The sequence below is a fragment of the Camelina sativa genome, chromosome 9 (genome assembly GCF_000633955.1).
Source record: "Camelina sativa cultivar DH55 chromosome 9, Cs, whole genome shotgun sequence".
Lineage (NCBI taxonomy): Eukaryota > Viridiplantae > Streptophyta > Magnoliopsida > Brassicales > Brassicaceae > Camelina > Camelina sativa.
Genome location: NC_025693.1, coordinates 28,341,404 through 28,361,347, shown reverse-complemented (window position 1 = coordinate 28,361,347; position 19,944 = coordinate 28,341,404). Strand labels below are relative to the sequence as shown.

Genomic DNA, 19,944 nt, shown 5'->3' with positions numbered 1-19,944 from the left:
AAGTCATCAAGAGACGCTATGGCGGCGGCGGTTGCATCTGGAATTGCCCCGACGACTGCTATGGTTGATCAGGTTCCTAATCAACCCCCCGTTGCTGCTGCTCCTGCTCCTCCCGCGGCGGCTCCTTTCCCTGCTGTGAATCAGGTTGCTGCGGTTGCGGCTGCTGCTGTCGCTGTGGAAGCGTTGCAAACGCATCCCAACTCGTCGCTGTACGTAGGAGATTTAGATCCGAGTATCAATGAGGCACATCTGTTTGATCTGTTTAGTTCAGTCGCTACTGTTCAGACAGTTAGGGTTTGTCGTGATTTGACTCGTCGCTCTCTTGGTTACGCTTACGTCAATTTCTCTAACCCTGAGGATGGTAAACAATTATTATATAATAATCCCTCTTTTATTTTATTTTTATATTCACTTTGAGGAATTTAATATTATTATTATGGATTACGACATGACAGGATTGTATAATATTGTTCATGATGTGTTTTGCTTTTGTTCTTATTTGGTGTTTTGTTGTTTTTTTTTTGGTTGGATCAGCGAGTCAAGCGATGGAAAATCTCAACTACACTCCGATAAAAGACAGGCCTATAAGGATCATGCTCTCGAACCGTGATCCGAGCACTAGGTTGAGTGGAAAAGCCAACGTGTTCATCAAAAACCTTGATGCATCTATCGATAACAAAGCCTTGTATGATACATTCTCGATTTTCGGGACTATTCTCTCTTGCAAGGTTGCGATGGACGTGGTGGGACGTTCCAAAGGGTATGGTTTTGTCCAGTTTGAGAAAGAGGAAGCCGCTCAGGCTTCTATCGACAAGCTTAACGGCATGCTGCTTAATGACAAGCAAGTCTTTGTTGGCCATTTTGTTCGCCGTCAGGACAGGTCCCGTAGTGAGAGCGGTGCTGTGCCTCGTTTCACTAACGTTTATGTCAAGAACCTCCCAAAAGAGATCACTGATGATGAGCTTAAGAAGACTTTTGGGAAGTATGGTGAGATCTCTAGTGCAGTTGTGATGAAGGACCAGAGTGGGGTATCGAGGTGTTTCGGGTTTGTGAACTTTGAGAGCCCTGAAGCTGCTGCGGTTGCTGTTGAGAAGATGAATGGTATTAGCCTCGGAGAGGATGTGTTGTTTGTTGGTAGGGCTCAGAAGAAGTCGGAGAGGGAAGAGGAATTGAGGAGGAAGTTTGAGCAAGAGAGGCAAAGCAGGATTGAGAAATTGCAAGGATCAAATCTGTATCTGAAAAATCTTGATGATAGTGTGAATGATGAGAAGCTCAAGGAGATGTTCTCTGAGTACGGGATTGTTACCTCTTGCAAGGTTTGTCATTATCTCTATCTGATCTTCAATAGTTTATTTTGCATACATTGAACTGAAGCGTTTTGTTATATTTAGGTTATGATGAACGCTCAAGGTTTGAGCAGAGGGTTTGGATTTGTTGCTTACTCTAATCCTGAAGAAGCTTTAAGAGCTGTAAGTTTCCAACTGAATTTAGAATCTTTCAACATATATATATATATATATATACTTCAATCTATTAATTGTAATGTTCATTGGGGATGATGATTATATGCAGTTGAAAGAAATGAATGGGAAGATGATTGGAAGGAAACCTCTTTACATTGCATTGGCTCAGCGCAAGGAAGAGAGACGTGCGCACCTTCAGGTTCTTAATTAGCCCTCTCTCTATGATCTATAGATTGTAGATTGCACCCTTGTGATGACACTGATTTTCAAACTCTTTATATACCTTCTTCTCTTGTTTCAGAGTCTGTTTACTCACATCAGATCACCTGGGACCATNAAAGCAGGATTGAGAAATTGCAAGGATCAAATCTGTATCTGAAAAATCTTGATGATAGTGTGAATGATGAGAAGCTCAAGGAGATGTTCTCTGAGTACGGGATTGTTACCTCTTGCAAGGTTTGTCATTATCTCTATCTGATCTTCAATAGTTTATTTTGCATACATTGAACTGAAGCGTTTTGTTATATTTAGGTTATGATGAACGCTCAAGGTTTGAGCAGAGGGTTTGGATTTGTTGCTTACTCTAATCCTGAAGAAGCTTTAAGAGCTGTAAGTTTCCAACTGAATTTAGAATCTTTCAACATATATATATATATATATATACTTCAATCTATTAATTGTAATGTTCATTGGGGATGATGATTATATGCAGTTGAAAGAAATGAATGGGAAGATGATTGGAAGGAAACCTCTTTACATTGCATTGGCTCAGCGCAAGGAAGAGAGACGTGCGCACCTTCAGGTTCTTAATTAGCCCTCTCTCTATGATCTATAGATTGTAGATTGCACCCTTGTGATGACACTGATTTTCAAACTCTTTATATACCTTCTTCTCTTGTTTCAGAGTCTGTTTACTCACATCAGATCACCTGGGACCATGTCGCCAATTCCATCACCAATGCCTGGTTTCCATCATCACCCTCCAGGAGGGCCAATGTCGGGACCACACCATCCAGTGTTCATAGGACAGAACGGTCAAGGTCTGGTGCCGTCACAGCCTATGGGGTATGGGTACAACCTTCAGTTCATGGCTGGGGTGCGTCCAGGTGCAGGCCAGGCCAACTTCATGATGCCTTTCCCTTTTCAAAGGCAAACTCAGCCTGGTCCCCATGCTGGGTTCAGGCGTGGTCCTCCTGGTAACATGCAGCAGCACTTCCAGCAACAACAAGTAAAGTTTTATCATAAGTTCTTATATGAATTGTAGCTCGTTTTTTATCTTAAAAACAATCATACGAACTTGAATTTGGTTGGGTTTTGTTATTTATTTATCTTTGAAATGTTAGATGCTGCAGCAAACCCCAAGCCCGGGAATGAGATACATGGGAGGCGCTGTCAACAGGAGGAACGGGATGGAAGCATCTGCTCCTCAAGGCATAATCCCTTTGCCATTGAATGCATCTGCAATCTCTCACAATGCTCCTCAACACCCGCACAAGCCATCTATCATCCCCATCTCTAAGCTGACATCTGAATTGGCTTCGGCTAGCCCCGACGATCACCCACAGGTTTGTCCCCTATATATCTTTCTCTTTATCTCATTCTGGCCATTGCATTAGAAATAGATTTTTTAACTTATATTATTGCAATGTGAATTGTTGACAGATGCTTGGGGAGAATCTTTACCCACTTGTGGAGCAGCATGAGCCAGTTCATGCAGCTAAAGTTACTGGTATGTTGCTGGAGATGGATCAAGCAGAGATCTTGCACCTTCTTGAGTCACCTGAAGCTCTTAAGGCCAAAGTCTCCGAGGCTCTGGCTGTTCTCAGGCTCTCTGCAAATCCACCACCAGCTGGGTCATCAGTGGATGACCAGTTTGCTCTCTCCTCAACCGAGTGAACTCACTGTTTACTCAAGACAATATTCATTTGGCTTTTTTAGACAGTTGCTTTAAAACCTTTTAGGAACTCCTTAACTAGTTTTTTTTTTCTTTCTCTCCTTTGCAACTTCTCTTTGATAGGTTTGTTTTGAGTTCTTTACTCTTAGCATTAAGACAGTACCTTTTTCTAGTTTTGTTTGGAGTCTACTTTAATGAGTTAAACTCTTTTGCATCTTTCAGAATCTCTTTACATATTGCATCATCTAATAATCTGCAGCCTGGTTAAAAACATAGTAATTAATACCTCTGATCACATGAAATCTGGATGTACCTCCTCGTCTACTATCTGGCATTCCGTACTCATCTCCATTACTGCTTTGTCCCATTCTTCTACATCATCATCCTTCAATCCCTTCTTTCCACCAAATCGTGGTGGTGCCTGGTGTTCTCCTTCGTCATCGATCAAGTAGGCGTCCCATTTTGAAACCGGCTTAGTAACTCTCTCTGACTCTAGATTTTCCTGTTCTATGTCCTCCTTCCTCATCCTTACTGCATCTGCAACACATTCAAAAGGTACACTAACTGAAAATATCACACATTTCACAACATTCGTAGTGGCTTTACTCAAACTAAAGCTAGGTGCCTGGTGTTCACCTTCGCCATCGATCAAGTAGGCGTCCCATTTTGAAGCTGGCTTAATAACTCTTTCTGATTCTGACTCTAGCTTTCTCTGTTCTTTGTCCTCCTTCCTCATCATAACCCCATCTACAACACATTCAAAGGTATACTTATTGAGAGCATCTCTTAGTTAATAAAAAAAAACCATTCATGCTTTCTACCAGAACAGTGTCCGAATACACACACTACACAACATTCGTAGCGGCTTTACCTGAATCCCTCTTACCTGAACAAAAATCTGGCTTTTTGACGCTACGTCTAGGTAAGGGAGGCTTGAAAAGGCCATAACCATCTCTCTTCTTCCCACCTCCTGTCACTGATGATGAACCACCAGGACTAGAGTATTTGTTCAGCTTTGGCCTTTTGAACATGTCTTTGGGCATCTCAGTCACAATCTTCACATCTACAACAAAATCTCTAAATCAATTTCACTATATACAAAATATATCCAATTAAAAAAACTGATTCCATCGTTTTAGACTCACCGTCTTCTTCTTCTTCTCCAGTTAATCTTGAGCAACCATTTGACGAATCACAATCGAGATACTCACTCCAATCAGATCGCTTCTTCTCACGAACATCTAAAACCTCCTCATCATCAACCTCTACTTTAACATCAACCTCAGAATCTACAATACCAAGTGCCTCCTCATCGCTAACTTTGCGAGACATATTAAACGATTGGACGAAGAAACGAAGATCCTTAGCCTTAAAACCCTGAGCAAACACTTTTTTCACTGATTGTTTCTGATTACAAATCACACAAACCCACTTGTTGCTACTCTTCTTCTTCTGCTTCACCTACGAATCCCCCAAAAACCAAAATCCCTAAAAAGTAACTAACCAATATACGCAAAATTAACAGAGATAGAGAAGAAGAAAGAGACGAGAGAGTTTGAACCTGCATCGTTGAACACTCGAAACATTGTAGAGCGATGAAGACTGTACTCGCCATTGTTCTTCGTCTCTTCGTGTGACTCTCTCTAGGGATTTCGATTTTGTGTTTTTATTAAAATGAATTTTTCAATTTTCGTTTCTAGCGCCAATTTGGCAAAATTTAGTACCGGGTTTGGTTTAATAGGTTCGGTTTGTTATGTTGGCAATTTCCAGATTATTTTGTACCGGATTCGGTTAAGCTCCCGCGTTTTGTACAGTTAACCCTAAAATCCCAAATCCTAAGCTTTTGGTGAAGAAGATGATGGCGCTAGAGAAGCACATAGAGAAGGTGCTTTTTAGTGCCGAAGTAATAGCGGAGCGGGTGGGTCAGCTTGGATCCGAGATTACTTCTGATTTCCCCGGTGAATCGGAATCGCCTGTCTTCGTCGGTGTAGCTACTGGTGCTTGCCTCTTCTTGGCCGATCTCGTCAGACGAATCGACTTGCCTATCGCTATCGATTTCATTAGAGCTGAGTCTTATGGCTCTGGTACTGTCTCTAGTGGAACTCCCAGGATTTCATTTGACTTGAAGCTTGACCTCACGGACAAGCATGTAGTCTTGGTAATCTCCTTCCCCTTCATGTACAATTATGTATGTGTTATGTGTTCTGATTCATATGGATTTTAAAAAGTTTTTGAGTCTTTTACTGAAATTAAAGTCTTATCTATGGAGTTTTTAACATTTAAAGATGATATGCAAATTGTGATGTGAATAGCATTTTAGACAGTAGACTACTTTGATGTTTTGATTTGATGATAGTATTGTTCATCTTGGAAATTTCACTGCCTCTTTAGTTGACCAGCTTATGTGTTTTCTTAAAGGTTGAGGACATTGTGGATACCGGCAATACACTCAACTGCTTGATCGAGCACTTGAAAGCGAAAAAGGCATCATCTGTTTCAGTTTGCACTCTACTAGACAAGCCATCTAGAAGAAAGGTTCATTTTGAGTTGGTTGGAAAGGGCAAATTCTACATTGGTTTTCAAGTAAGCTGTTTCTTGTTTCTCTCCGTTCAAATATGCATTCGGATGGGTAAACCATGGTAGACAGAAGTATTTGTTGGTGTTAGGAACTAGCCTCACTTAAGTCTCTATAATCTATGGCTTTGTGTTGAACATGTGTTGTATCTTTTGAATATGCGCAGTGTCCAGATGAATTTGCCGTGGGCTATGGCATGGACTTTGCAGAACAATACCGCAACCTATCTTACATTGGCGTATTGAAGCCTGAATATTACATGAATTGAAAAAGTCGGTTCATCTTAAAAGGAGCTCATACTTCTAAAATATGACTGGGCAACACCAAAGTCATGACATCTTTTATGACTTACCCCTGTATTACTGTTCAAAGCAACACCAAAGTTATTCTACACTTTGGTGACAGTGATTCTGATGTAAAAGCTAATGCCATTTGGTGTATATGTTATATTATGATTCATGAATGTCTTGAGCAAGAGCTTCACACAATTCATATTTCCTTAAATCTTTTAATTATAGAAAATCATAGAGCAATATACCATACATTATATATTCCAAGAAAATAGATGCAAACAAACAAATAATAAGTAGGTTTTAGCCTTTCTTCTTATTTACTTCCAGGTGAGCAAAGGAAGAGAGTTCTTGGCCGGAGGAACAACTTGTCCATCAGCATCATACAATATAACACCGGAGAAATCTGGAAGCTGGCATTTGCCTCCCATGAGAATGTTCTTCTGCCACAACGGTCCTCGTCTCTGATCCCCACTCAAGAGCATGCTCGGTTCACCTTCGTTTGGCTCATAAATACCACCATTGTTCATCATCATCATCACAGTCCTATCGTTTTGGAGATGTATAACAGGTTCATACCCAGAGCCATAACATGCAGTCCAACGAAAAAGTTTCCTCTTCGAACGAGAAGCAAGGCTAGCCAAACGGATGCTTGCGGAGGCTAAACCCATCTTGAAAACTGTTAGGGGCTTTGTTCGAGATGGTGGAACAGTGGGATCCATTGGATAAAAGGCTCAAGTATTTGTTGGTTGATGATACTGTCTTTGAGCTCAGGGGTCTATGTAGGAGTCTGATTTGCGTAAAAAAGTCAATGGAAATGGAGTGGTTCGCGAATGGAGTGGTCAGTGAGAACTGAGAGCCTTTTACAGTTTATGGTTCAGGTGCTTATGTGGTTTGGTTGATTAGTTTGACTTTGACCATCATCACCTGTCTTATTCTGACTTCTAAATCTCATGGTGGGCTTAATTATGAAGCCCATTAGGCCCATAACATCTCTTCGTCTTCATCAACCTGAAGTAGTTTTGAACAAAAATCTCAAATTGCCCCTAACTTATCTCCGCCGCCGACCTACAAGAAACTCGGAGAAACCTAACCGGCGGATTCATATCAGAAGAAACCTAACCATGCGTCTTCACTCAGCAATTACTCTCCGGAACTTCTTCACCAGAAAGCCTCTCCGAATCCCTCAGAATCTAAGCATTATATCTTCTTCTCCGGTTACCATAAACTCACTCGGCGATGTCTCAGGTCCATCACCGTCTCACTATTCGAAATCAAGTCTCTCAGAACCATCATCATCATATACTAGCTCACGAATTCTCCGTATCCCAAACGCGTCATTCTCCAAGTCTTTCCTCGAGAATCAGAGGAGTTTCAGCACCGACTCTAGCAGCGGCGGCGGCGGCTCACCGCCAGATGTGAACAAGGTAGTTGACGAGATCAATCTCAAGTTCGCTGAAGCTCGTGAGGAGATCGAAATGGCGATGGATTCGAAGGAGACGGTTTACTTCAACGAAGAAGCAGAGTGCGCGAGAGCCGCCGTGACTGAGGTTTTGGAGATGTTTGAAGGTTTGCTCGGGAAAGTAACAGAGAAAGAGAAAGCTTCTCTACAGCGATCCATGGGACTCAAGATCGAACAGCTCAAAGCTGAGCTTCAACAGCTTAACGAATGATCGATTGAGGTCAGCTGAAATTTTCATCTTCTTCACCGGATTGGTCACTGAGCCATTGTTTATCATATATGTCTTCAATAAATTTTGGTCAGATTCTTAAAACTGATTGAACCTTGCAATGCCATAGCAATGAAACAACTTCTTGTTAAAGTTTATATTATTTCAGTGAGCTTCGGTGTGTGTTTTGATCTTTACATAGATTTACTACACATCTAAAGGAACAAGCTTTATCAGGAGGAAACATTTACTCATAATAATACATAGTCCTAAAATTTCAAATACAAAAAGTCATTGTACAACATGTTAACAAGATTTGTGAATGTCACTACTGACTCTCAAACTTGAACCAGTCCCAGTTAGCATAGATTTCTTCATCCTTGCCCTGAGGGAAACTGCTTGTGATTGGAGGACGATCAGAAATCGGGCTTGTAGCCACTGAAGGCATCTTTTCTCTATACTTCTTTGCCATCGCTTCAGCCTCTGTAAACACTTTCTGCATTGACAAAATCGCGGTATAACGTTTATAGTAGGGATATGAAATGGCGTTTTTGGCGGGTTATAAGAGGTCAATTTTGGTCCATAGATTAAAAGATTTGAGCTATACCTCTTTGTCTGAGATGAGCAAACCCGGTTCGCTTTCAAGATCTGCAATGCTGTATAAAAGACAGACAATAGAAGAAGATGGTTATAGTTGTTACTCAGGACCAGTCAGTTATGCAATTTGCGTTTCTATTCAAGGTTTAACCTGAGAGAAATCTTGTCTGGAAATAGAGATTTCACAACCAGAACCTTCACGCTTTCGTCCACCTGAAGCACATCGCTTACCGATCCAATTCTTCTGCGAGTTATGTTTGAAATGTGTAGCAGTCCACTGTGGAAACATGTATTGGCAAACGGAATGAATACAAAACCTATAATCACTAAGAAGAAGTACTAATTTAAGAAAGCAATAGATTGAACTCACCTTCTGCTACTATCCCCGAGTTTGACTTGAGCTCCATATGGTAAGATTCTGACAACTGTTCCTTCTAAGAGTGTTCCTTCTTTAAGGTACAGCTTCTCCTGAGACATCATTATGCGATAGATCATTAGTCTCCTTGTTGGGGTTTTCTTATAAAGACAAGACAAAAGTGTAACTAACCCAGGCTACTTTTTCACTCAGTATCAAGTCGTTTTTGTCTTCGTTCAACCGCGTAATCTGCACAAAGAGTCTACGACCCACCTGAAACACGAAAAAAAAAACTGAGAAAACGCAGAACCATGAAACCAAAAAGCCTACTGCGATTCAGCAGAAAACAAAACTGTTACAGTGGAAGAAAGAAACTCTTGCTTTACGTTTTCCTTCAACTCGGTGAAACTGTTCACTTTCTTCACCAGTTCCTGCTTCGGAATAAAAGCTCTCAAACCCTGAAATTAAACAAACACAAAAGATACACTTGAGGTATGAAATCTAAGTACATGTGAACCCCAAAATCAAGAATTCGTATACCTCAATTCTGGTGAGAAGCCCTCCTGTATTCCACTCAGTTATCTTAACTTCAATAGGCTCATTAAGTTGCTTAATCTGCCACAGAACAATTTCACTCTTCATTAGCTATTAGCTGCTTATAAATATTACCTCAACATGTAAAACAATACAAAACACTTCAAAACCAAAAAAACAGTCTTTGAATCCATACAATGAAACAAAAAATTCAAGGAACAAGAAAAGAACCTGCCTCACACGATGCCAAGCTATCCTCCGAAAATAACGTCTAGAAGAAAGCAAAGGTCTCCCACTCAACGTCCTCCCTAAAACCTCAGCGAAAACAAAAGTCCCAATCTCCACAACCGGTCTACCTTGCTTAGCAAATTCCGCAATCTCAACACCACCATCATCATCACCATCCTTAACAATCCCCATTTTCCCATTAACCAAAAACTCTTCAGCATCATACTTCAAATCACACAACAAGTAATCCAACTCTTTATCATACAAAGGAAGTATCTCTTTCGTCAACATAGTTCCCAACATATCAGCACCTATACTCACATCAAGCTTATTCTCATTACCTGAAACCACAACACCAACCACAAAATCACCTTGTTTAGGTTCGTAATACTCTACACTGACTCTACCAGTCTCCTCCTCTTCCTCGGATACTTCTTCCGACTCATCTCCTTCTCCTTCTTCCGGTTTGAAGAATTTCAAAAACGGCTTCAGAATCTCGTCATCGTCTGCTTTACCATTCTCCTTCTCATTCTCTGATTTCGATACAGGACTCGGTTTGTTCAATAACTCAAGCTCCTCCTCTTCCTCAGCAACGATTCCTCCGTTTTCAACACCGTCTCGTGAGCAGAATCTAATCCCATAAGCTCCACGAACAGCGAAATCTCGACAAATTGCGAAACTACGAAACCGAAAAGGGATTAGGGTTTCGCAAAATCGAAACTGCGAAGCTTTCTCCGATGCTTTAAAATTGATACATTCTCTCACATCACCACCGGAGCTACGAATCGACGACGAAGCAGTGAGTATAGGAAGAAGAGACTTACATGGCTGACTGAGAAGCGTTTGCATTTTTTTTTTCTTTCTCTTCTCTTATCTTCAAACGGTTCTTTTTATCTTTTTCATTTCTCCAGTTTTATCAAAATTGTCCTCTTTCTTATGGAAATTTATCAATTTGGGATACGAAGTTTTAAATGTGACAATGAAACCCACTCAGGCGACAGCTAAGAAAGAAGCCCAAACATATGATAATGGACCTAATTAAATTGTGTGGTTATATGTCAAATAATAATGGACCCGTCGTTCCTAAATGGACCGTCGCATTTATTAAACTCATGTTATTTATTAATAATAACGTTTTAAATAATGTGGTCGGCGATACGATTTAATGCATAACGACGTCTCTAGACTGTATTAATCTAAAGTTGGTGGTATACTATATTTGATGAACACCTTAATGAAACACTCTTGGTTATATGACTTAATATCTAAAGAAACCATATTCTAATTCTAACCAAACACACAAAACAAACCTAACCGGATATATTTATCATAAAAACATATTTTGATTGATATTCAAATTGGAATAATAACGAAAATCATAACAAATAATCCATATTTATTTCCAATATGATATTTTAAATCATATTTATAGTTTATCCTTAAAACTACTTTTTTGATTTAAAACATTATCATCTATTGAATTATTTATCGAACAAAAATGTACATGTATAGATATAATTTATGTAAAATATGTCAAATGATAATATCTGCGAAACAAATAAAATAATAATAAGGTTTGCTTTACATAATAAAGCTTTAAAAAAAAAATTTGAAAACTCGAATCAAAATTGTATATGAACACTCCTGTTTGGATGGATCGCTACGTATGAGTTATGAGTTTCGAATGCTTTACTGGTATTCATCAACAACAAGAAAATGATTCCCAAACATAATAATCACATCAGATTGACGACAATGACGAAAATGATTAAGTATTTGCTTTTTGTTTCTTTGTGATTCAAACTATTGGTTGTAATTGTAATCTCATTGATAATTATGTATACTTCTAGTTCATATTAATAAAGTTTGTTAGATGTTAAAAAAAAAAAAAACACTCCTGTTTTATGTACTGATATAGTGATATACACAACTAAAAACACCTAATGGTAAATATCCTATTGAAATGAATAAAACTTAATACTGTACGAGGAAATTACTCTATGTCTTACACATCATTTGCGTCGGCCAATAAAAACAATATATTCGCATTCAATTTCAATATATACAAAATTTTAGAAAGTTTTTTTTAAAAATTAAATGAAAAAGAAGTTTTGTTCATATATACATTTGGATTTGGATCATAGTGAAAACTAATAAACACTAGACAGCGATTAGACAAACTGCATAATTTCAAATCCCCATTATTAAAAAAAAGTGGGGATGAGATGATGCTTCATATATACTAGTACTTTGTTTATGATGATCAAAGTTCTAACCTGACGACAACCCATCAGAACGCAAAATAATAACGTCGATTTAATTTACATAATTGTGACTATCATGAAAGCTCTATACAAATAAAAACTCACCGATTGAGTATTATGATTAATCGCCGTTCGCCACCTATCAGAAATGAAATAATTAATTATGCGTACTCAATGTTTAACTAACCAGTGAGTCATTGTCAATCGTATCTTTAAAAAATAAAATGAAACTATATATAAAAAATTCAAACCAATAATTTAGTGATTGCTGATTAGCATCCGAATTTAATATTGTTCCCTCGTAGTACACTGATTTAATAGATGCTTAGATTCGGCTAAACAAACGTTTTGTGGTTGACATAAGATGCAAGTTTATGTTGGGCGATCGACAAGTTTGATAAACGTTTCAAAATGTTACCACTATCTTGGTCTCTTACCAATAAGAAAATACCAATATAAGTGTAAGTGTGTAACTTTACGTTTTGCGTTAAACTATGATATTAGTTTTTATAATTCGGTGATAGGTATGTGAAATTATGAACGAGGGCGTAATCATCGCTGTAGAGATAAGTTTTAAAAATGGAGTATGTATGAGGTAAGACAAGTCTCCTCCTTAATTAATAGTAGTTTATATGTCGATCATCTCCTCTTCCGGTAATAACGAGTTCAACTATGGTCTTAAAGTTTATATTAATCACATATCAAATGAACATTGGACACGACAACATTGAACAACGAATCAATATTTGGACTTATTTTTTTGAGGGTTGACGTCAAATGACATGTGGTAACATGTACCATAAAAGCTGTTGTGGTTACAAAAACCGGAGGTCCAACAGGCGAAAATGTCTCCATCTGCCACCGGTTTGTTTCGTCGCCTGTTAAACAAGTGATGTGAATGGCGTTTAGTAACACACTATTTTACCTTTGAAATTTCTGTTTTACCAGTTGTCTGTCACTCACGAGGAAAAAAGTTATGAGTCCAACTTTTTTGACGTTAAAAACAAAGAATAGTGTAAAGGTGTAGTTGACTAGTTGGTAATCTTTTGTAATCCTCTTAACTATTTTGTCATCATTTACCAAATCTTTCTACTTAAACAGGTTTATGGTACTGCTAATTGGAGTACACCTTCATCATTTTCTTCTTTCCTTATATTTTCTTTAAAGTTTATGTTTATATTCCCCTAATAATAATAATAGCTGAACCCATATTTCTTGTTGGTTGGACGGATCTAGAAATGGGAAACCTAATTTTGACTTTTTTTTATCCTAAACAAATTATACCCACAACAATATAATGCACCTAAATTAGAAGATAAAAGAAAGAAAAAAAAACATATCTTCGGTGATGTTAAATAATACAAAAATAGAAGCTAATATTCGTAAAACATTTTCCATCATATATCGTTTTCGATATTTATAAAAATTTGTCTTCTACAATCTACACCAACAATAAAAATAAAAATTAGAGCCAAACAAAACAATAATAATGCATTACAATTACCATCCTGTATGAAAAGGACCGGGTCCTATGAAAGGGTAAGAAACTTCGAGGTCGATTGAAAAAAAATACTTTTACTTTTTGAGAATGAAATTAAAAAAAAAGATGAAAGCTTTCTTAGAAGAAACACGTGGCAGAAACGTGTACATTGTAAAGAAATCTATGAGATATATAATAAAAATAAAAATGTATATATGAAATTAATAACATGTGAACGTAAACACAATATAAAATGGAGAAGCAATAGGGGTCAGAGCAAGAAAGAGATTTGTTTTTTTTTCTCGACCTTCCAAAAAAAAAAAAGCTCACATTCACATTCATTTCACAAGACACCCAAAGAAGCAGTAAGTGCCTTCGCTCTTTCGTGTTTCTGTTCTCGTCGTCTTCTTCTCTTATTCTTCGGTTTCGTCATCTCTTCAGAGTCACAGAGCCAAACCTCTCTCACAGGTACTTTTATTATCTGATCTCATTACTTTATATTATATTTTAGATTTTTCTTTACTGTCCAAGTTTGGTTCTGTTCTCGTTTGTATGGGGTTTTAAATCTGACCACAAAATCTATTATTTAATGAAATTTGTCGTTGATCAAATAAAAACATACAAATAATAATAATAAAAACTATTGTTTAATTGAGAGAAGAAATGTTTCAATAATTGAGTTTCGATTTCTGAACACTTTCTTCTCCGTATCCAATAACCATTACCAATTTCGTTAATTCATCATTACTTCTAATGTAACCAAAACTAAACATTCGAATTTATTTACTTCAAAATGGATATTGTGTTTTTTTTTTGTCCACTTTGGATATGGAAAATTATATAAAAGTCTAAAAACAAGGAATAAAACAAGTGAAAAACAGAGAAGAACAGTGAGTTACTGTGTTATTTGGGACCATATATTCCTAAAATAAAGGTTATATTTAGTCACTTTGTATTGTACTTTTTTTCGTTATCTACACAATCTCTAATATAGAGAATATATGTTGCGTATCATAGCTTTGCTGTTGTTATGTGATTCTTTTTGTTTTTGTCTTTCTTTAATATTGTTTTATTTTCTTTAAAAACGAAAAATTCGCTGACCTTTTAACATTGTTCATGGCATTAGGTTACATGTTTTGTCGAATTTATATTTTTAGTCATTTTTCCTTAAGCAAATATGGAGTTAAAAGTAATATATGTCAGCTAAAATGGAGATGTCAATCTAAAGACAGTAGTTGATTTTGACCAATATTTTTAATCTTCCATGTCGTTTTCGACGTGGGTGAGTTCGAATTCACATAAAGCTGAGTTTAAAGTGGCATATATACTCCACTAGCTCGCATGAAAAGACAAAAAAATATCAGTAAAATTTTGGATTAATTTCCGAAATGATATACGTAGATAACGTCACTAGGAAACCTCTAAATATCTTTAAAGTATAACTCATTTTCTGATTTGACCAAAGTATCTCTAAAATTTCATATTAAAACCATCAAACTACGGTTTAGTTAAGTTTATTGTGTTGGATTAATGATATCTTCTTATCTTATCTTGTAAATATCATACCAAGTATAAATAATATATATGATTGGCTAAAATTTGGGCGTCGACCATTGCCTATATTGTAGATTGTGGTCAAGATTGATGTGATCCCAAAAGGCACCAAACATGTTTTCTATTCCTTATGATCTCTTTATCTCTATTCTCTCCAAATTTATCTTATTTTTTTTCTTTCTTGTTTTTGTCGCTCTCTTAATTCTTTGTTTTTGTTCGCACTGACCCATCCTCGTCGATATTTTTTCCCATTTTAATACATCACGTTAGAAAATTATTTTCTCTACTTGTTTACGTATATGGATATTTGCTAAGGGGGCTAGCTTTGTTGATATAGATTACAGCATATTACTTCCAAACAAAAGAGACATGTTTCCGTAGCAATGTTTTGTTGTTTGGGGTTTATAAGAAAATCAATAACATAGAATCTCAGGATATCACCGGCCACAAAAATCTCAATAAATAATTCTGGTTTTTTTTTTGTTTACAAAAACATCATCGATGATGAAGAATGAAGTATGGACTGTCATGGGACTTGCACCCTTATTTTTCCAACACATTAGACGTGAGATGTTTATTTCAACATTCTTTTGTTGTTGGTGGAGGTCTACAATTTCCGACTGCAAATTTAATTATTTTTTTCTAATAAATTATTTACATATTTAGCACAAAAATACATCTATTTTTCCTGAGTTTGACAAATTACGTATATACTCTTTCCATTTTATAATATAGAATATTTTAGAAAAATTATTTTGTTTCATAATATATAGAGATGTTTTAAAAATTTTATGCAACTTCTAAAAATAGATATTAAATTAATTTAATATTTTATATTATATAGTCTTATTTATAATTGGTGGAACTATGTTAAAGTAGTTATTTTTTAATCTACGTGATTTTATTCAAAACTAAAATATTTTATATTTTAAAACGAAAAGAGTATCATTTTAATCTCTTTTATATTGTTATAATTTCTTTTATAAAAATTTTGGGTATAAAGAAGATACTCTTGCAAATTTTATTCATCTATTACTAAATGGAAAAGAGTTATTCTTTTATTTTATTTTACTCAATATAATATCATACTATCCGTATACTTGACTGTGTAGAAAAAAGTATATGATAGTTGATAGAGTAGGATTAATTTTATAGGATAAACATTTGTTTTAATATAAAAACTGAGTAAAGTATAGAATTAAACGAAAATTTAGAGCAAAATTAATTAATTGATTTAACTGATTTGGATTTTAGGTGAGAACTGGAAGCTATGAAACAAATAGGGTTGGGGTACAAAAGAGTAGATCCAAGTCTAGTTAAAAGTGGGTGGACCCAATAGAGTCCAAATCGTAGGCTTCTTCCGTGGTCCGTGTATTTCTTGGGGACCCGCACCGCACCACACCACACCGACCCGAACACCTTATCCATTAACCGGACTCTGACCGGACTTTTGAACCGGATCTCATAGAATTGCTTTTACACCTTATCGACCAATGTGGCGGCGGCTCCATGTACTTGCGTTCGTTTTTTTTTTTTACCTGTTAATAACTTTTTTTGGTACCCCGAATATAAAATTTTGCCTTTTATATTATTGGGCTAATTTTGATGCGTTTTATGTTTTTTTTTTCAAATGGTTATGATTATGATTATGGTTACGTTTTTCATAAGTCATGCACAGATATCCTAACTGTAAGTACCAAACTTACCTAAATCGAATGGTATTTGAACCGATGTTGTGATCGGTTTGGTTTCTATATAAATCATAAATATGAGAATTGAACAAATCATAATCGAGTACCGAATCGGAACCGAACTATATACGCGAATACGGAATAACCAAAACTATTTTTGATATTATATAAATGCATATCCAAAATTAATGTTAAGATAAATATTTAATATCAATTTTTATATCCTAAGATTGTCCTATTTAATTACAAATATATTATAGAGATTTTAGGGTTTCATGATTTTCTTATCTAAATATATTGTTAAGATTAGGGGTATATTTTTGTTGTTTGGAAACAATGACGATTTTTTACTCCACTTCTTCTTTTTTAACGTTTGATTCAGTTATTTCAATTAGTAAGTCTTATTATCAAATATAAAAAATTCATATACACATCAATAAATGCGTAATTAATCATAACAATGAAAGCAATGTAGTTTTTAGGTGATTCTATTATTCTTAAAGAAAATTTTTAAAAATAAAAAAACGATTCTCGTATATTCACGTCTGAATCATCTTTGTTGATATGTTATTTCACCTTTCTTGCTCGGCTATTATTATACTACCCACTATTGCATACGAGCCACGCCACCACCACCACCACCTGCGTGGCCACCACTTCTGATTTTCCCACTACTTTTTCGATTAACTTTTTTATTTGTTAATTAAGAACAGAACACCTGAATTATCACTTACCACACGTTAATAATGTGAAATCTATATAATAATTATTACCAAACATGTAACACACAACATTAACTCATTTTAATATCTATCTATAGAAGCAGTTGAGTTGCGGTCCAAAAGGTAAAATCCAAATGGCTGCGAGCCTGAGAGGCTGAGACCATTAGTTTATGTAAAAAAGAAGAATGATCCCGTGAGCAGAGAGTTGTTATACCAAGTCCAGTATGCACACTATGTGCATAGTTTACACTTGTTTATTAATCTTATAAATGTAAACTCGTTTTATAGTGGCCAATAAAAATATATTGCTGTCACTCAAAAGCCATCACGATCACCATAACGTAGTAACAAACTAATTCTACGTTATCATATAAAAAAACTAGAGACCGTAATCCGGATATTCCTATAGTTTTATTTTAATCATCATTATTAATCATTGTAGATATTTTAAAAATAATAAAAAATATCCTGTTTTTTTTTCCATAAGTTTCCAAAATCAGTCTAAAACTTTGATTTTGATTATTTTAAACAGAAACAAAAAATTGACCATAACGTGAGAAAAAAAAAACATTATTGTAACGCAATTATTTTTTTTTTTAAAAAAATTCTTACATAAAATGATGAAAAGAAAGACGAGGACTGACTCACGCGTTGTTTCCCAACTCTTTCAAGTAATTTTGGATTTATGGTCTGGCAAAAAAATAATATCCAGACTTATATATAAAAAATAAAAGTTTTCATCACTTTCCTCTTTATTTATATAAAAATAAATTCTCTCTTTTTTTTGTGGAGAATTCTAAGATTATTTATATTTTCATGTCTTCAGTTGAACCAGCCGGAATAATGAAGAAAACCCATCGTCAGAAATCCCAGGTACTTTCTGGTAGTCTTTTTAAAAGATTTTCTTGTCTGAAAAAGAAAAGGTAAAAAGCTGAATTGGGTTATAAGGTTGTGATGAAGTTGAGTTTGGTGTACAGAGATTATGGGCAAAGTTGGTGATGAGAAAGTGGTTGAACATAAGTGGTAGAGATCCTGAGTATGGTGCTGATAGTGAAGACGAATCCGAAAACGAAGATGCTCGTCAAGTTAACGACGATGATGCTTCTTCTAGCTCCGATGAAGAAGGTCCTCTCTCTCTCTCCTCTCTGATGAAAACACCGGTTCTTTATTTTTAATTTTTCTCCGGTTATCTAAACCGGTTTTGTAAAACATAAACAGGTGGTGGTGGTAAAGAATCGAGCTCGAGGGGAAGAGAATCATCATCGAAGGTTTGTGAGAACGCGGAGGACGCCATCGCCGCGGCTTCGGCTACTGTTGTAGACGCAGCCGCAGCCGCTGCTGAGTTTATAAGCAATGGTAATGCGGAAATTGCATAGGTAGTTATAATGATCAGTGTGATGATTCAGTGTGTGGGGTGTTTTCTTGGTTTTTTCAAGATCCCTTTGTTGGAATTTCAAAATCTTTTTTTTTTTATAAAAAGAAAGATACAAATTTGTGAATCTTTAATTTTTTATTTTGGTTGGTTCAGATGCTCCAATGAAGTTAAGAAGAAGGAATTCAGAAACATTAAGAGCACAGTACATTAACAACAAAGAAATAAGGTACAATTCTTTTATTTATTTATTTTTTAATAGTACTATATATAATATGTAGATTCGGATGTTATCGTCTTATCTTTTTCATTATGTAATTTTTTTGTTGTTGTTTGGTTGGGTAAAAGGAGACCCTAACATGTCGGAATGAATTTGTGTGCAGAGTATGTGTTGGTACGTGGAACGTTGGAGGAATCTCACCACCATCTGATCTTGACCTTGATGACTGGATTGAAATTAATCAACCAGCTGATATCTACGTTCTTGGGTATATAATAATTTTGACTTTTCTAACGACATGGACAAAACTAACTCTGTTCAATACATATGTTCTTGTTAGAGAATTTTTATACATGTTTTTGTTTTTGTTTTTGTTATGTATGAAAGTTTACAAGAGATTGTACCATTGAATGCTGGAAACATTCTTGGAGCTGAAGATAACCGTCCCGTTGCTAAATGGGAAGAAGTCATTAGAGAAGCATTGAACAGAGTTAGACCAAAACTCTCTGCGGTGAAAAGTTACAGTGATCCACCATCTCCTGGAAGGTTTAAACCTTTTGAGGAAACACATGATGTTATAGAGGAAGAAGTAGCTTTCGAGAGTGATAGCGATACTGGTGTTGAGATTCATCCTATTGACGAGGACGATGAAGAAGAAGAGGAAGCCGATAGGCTCTGGGCGTTAAAACATGACGGTGGTGTTATCGGTGAAGTCAAGACTCTTGTTGATCCCAATACTGGCTTACCGGTTGTTGAGATCAAGAGACAGTTCTCTTCTCCAAAGAAGCTAGACAGACAAATCTGTTTACGCGTTGATGATAGCTCTAAGGAGGATTCTACTCAAAATGATATTGAAACGCTTAAGCGGATGTTAAGTGGGAAAGAACGGATGGGTTTGAGCTGGCCTGAGCCACCGTTGACCATGTTAGATAGACAGCCGTCAATGAAGACGGTGAGGGAGAGGATGAACAGTGAGTATAGTGCTGAAACCGGTATGAGAACGTTGAATCGGATGTTAAGTGGGAAAGAACGGAT

At 36.2% G+C, this 19,944-nt stretch overlaps 7 protein-coding genes across 11 annotated transcripts in view; 4 read left to right on the top strand and 3 right to left on the bottom strand.

Moving 5' to 3' along the window:
* Positions 7-3,571, top strand: LOC104712744 (polyadenylate-binding protein 5-like). 3 transcript variants are annotated; one of them, XM_010429708.2, is made up of 8 exons: positions 7-361; positions 535-1,204; positions 1,808-1,919; positions 1,995-2,072; positions 2,176-2,265; positions 2,368-2,691; positions 2,816-3,028; positions 3,126-3,571. In XM_010429708.2, the coding sequence occupies exons 1-8, from the start codon at positions 19-21 to the stop codon at positions 3,357-3,359; spliced, it is 2,064 nt and encodes a 687-aa protein (XP_010428010.1). In that variant the 5' UTR covers positions 7-18; the 3' UTR covers positions 3,360-3,571. The 3 variants fall into 3 exon arrangements, with proteins under 3 accessions (XP_010428010.1, XP_010428009.1, XP_010428011.1); XM_010429707.2 differs by having other exon boundaries at positions 2,807-3,028; XM_010429709.2 differs by lacking the exons at positions 1,808-1,919; positions 1,995-2,072; positions 2,176-2,265 and adding exons at positions 1,392-1,469; positions 1,573-1,662 and having other exon boundaries at positions 535-1,316; positions 2,807-3,028.
* On the bottom strand, positions 3,608-5,044 carry LOC104712742 (UPF0544 protein C5orf45 homolog). Of its 2 annotated transcripts, XM_010429706.1 has the most exons (5): positions 4,919-5,044; positions 4,503-4,818; positions 4,244-4,420; positions 3,994-4,104; positions 3,608-3,894 (listed from the first exon to the last, which is right to left on the bottom strand). In XM_010429706.1, exons 1-5 carry the CDS (start codon positions 4,970-4,972, stop codon positions 3,650-3,652), a joined length of 903 nt encoding a protein of 300 aa, XP_010428008.1. In that variant the 5' UTR covers positions 4,973-5,044; the 3' UTR covers positions 3,608-3,649. The 2 variants fall into 2 exon arrangements, with proteins under 2 accessions (XP_010428008.1, XP_010428007.1); XM_010429705.1 differs by having other exon boundaries at positions 3,608-4,104.
* Positions 5,165-6,430, top strand: LOC104712741 (hypoxanthine-guanine phosphoribosyltransferase-like). The gene is made up of 3 exons (XM_010429704.2): positions 5,165-5,515; positions 5,776-5,940; positions 6,099-6,430. The coding sequence occupies exons 1-3, from the start codon at positions 5,213-5,215 to the stop codon at positions 6,198-6,200; spliced, it is 570 nt and encodes a 189-aa protein (XP_010428006.1). The 5' UTR covers positions 5,165-5,212; the 3' UTR covers positions 6,201-6,430.
* LOC104712740 lies at positions 6,466-7,166 on the bottom strand. Its single transcript, XM_010429703.1, has one exon. The coding sequence runs from the start codon at positions 6,942-6,944 to the stop codon at positions 6,543-6,545; it is 402 nt and encodes a 133-aa protein (XP_010428005.1). The 5' UTR covers positions 6,945-7,166; the 3' UTR covers positions 6,466-6,542.
* On the top strand, positions 7,249-8,064 carry LOC104712738. The gene has a single exon (XM_010429699.2). It carries the CDS (start codon positions 7,347-7,349, stop codon positions 7,893-7,895), a length of 549 nt encoding a protein of 182 aa, XP_010428001.1. The 5' UTR covers positions 7,249-7,346; the 3' UTR covers positions 7,896-8,064.
* LOC104712739 lies at positions 8,113-10,486 on the bottom strand. 2 transcript variants are annotated; one of them, XM_010429700.2, is made up of 8 exons: positions 9,610-10,486; positions 9,385-9,459; positions 9,204-9,302; positions 9,037-9,117; positions 8,860-8,957; positions 8,641-8,766; positions 8,500-8,548; positions 8,113-8,388 (listed from the first exon to the last, which is right to left on the bottom strand). In XM_010429700.2, exons 1-8 carry the CDS (start codon positions 10,453-10,455, stop codon positions 8,221-8,223), a joined length of 1,542 nt encoding a protein of 513 aa, XP_010428002.1. In that variant the 5' UTR covers positions 10,456-10,486; the 3' UTR covers positions 8,113-8,220. The 2 variants fall into 2 exon arrangements, with proteins under 2 accessions (XP_010428002.1, XP_010428003.1); XM_010429701.2 differs by having other exon boundaries at positions 9,231-9,302; positions 9,610-10,455.
* Positions 17,970-19,944, top strand: part of LOC104712737 (type IV inositol polyphosphate 5-phosphatase 3-like) — a 10,582-nt gene continuing 8,607 nt past the window's right edge. The window contains exons 1-7 of the mRNA XM_010429696.2: positions 17,970-17,988; positions 18,144-18,190; positions 18,295-18,442; positions 18,536-18,673; positions 18,846-18,918; positions 19,073-19,177; positions 19,297-19,598. Of these exons, the coding sequence (XP_010427998.1) occupies positions 18,161-18,190; positions 18,295-18,442; positions 18,536-18,673; positions 18,846-18,918; positions 19,073-19,177; positions 19,297-19,598 (796 nt within the window). The 5' untranslated portion in view covers positions 17,970-17,988; positions 18,144-18,160. The remainder of the gene's footprint in view (positions 17,989-18,143; positions 18,191-18,294; positions 18,443-18,535; positions 18,674-18,845; positions 18,919-19,072; positions 19,178-19,296; positions 19,599-19,944) is intronic.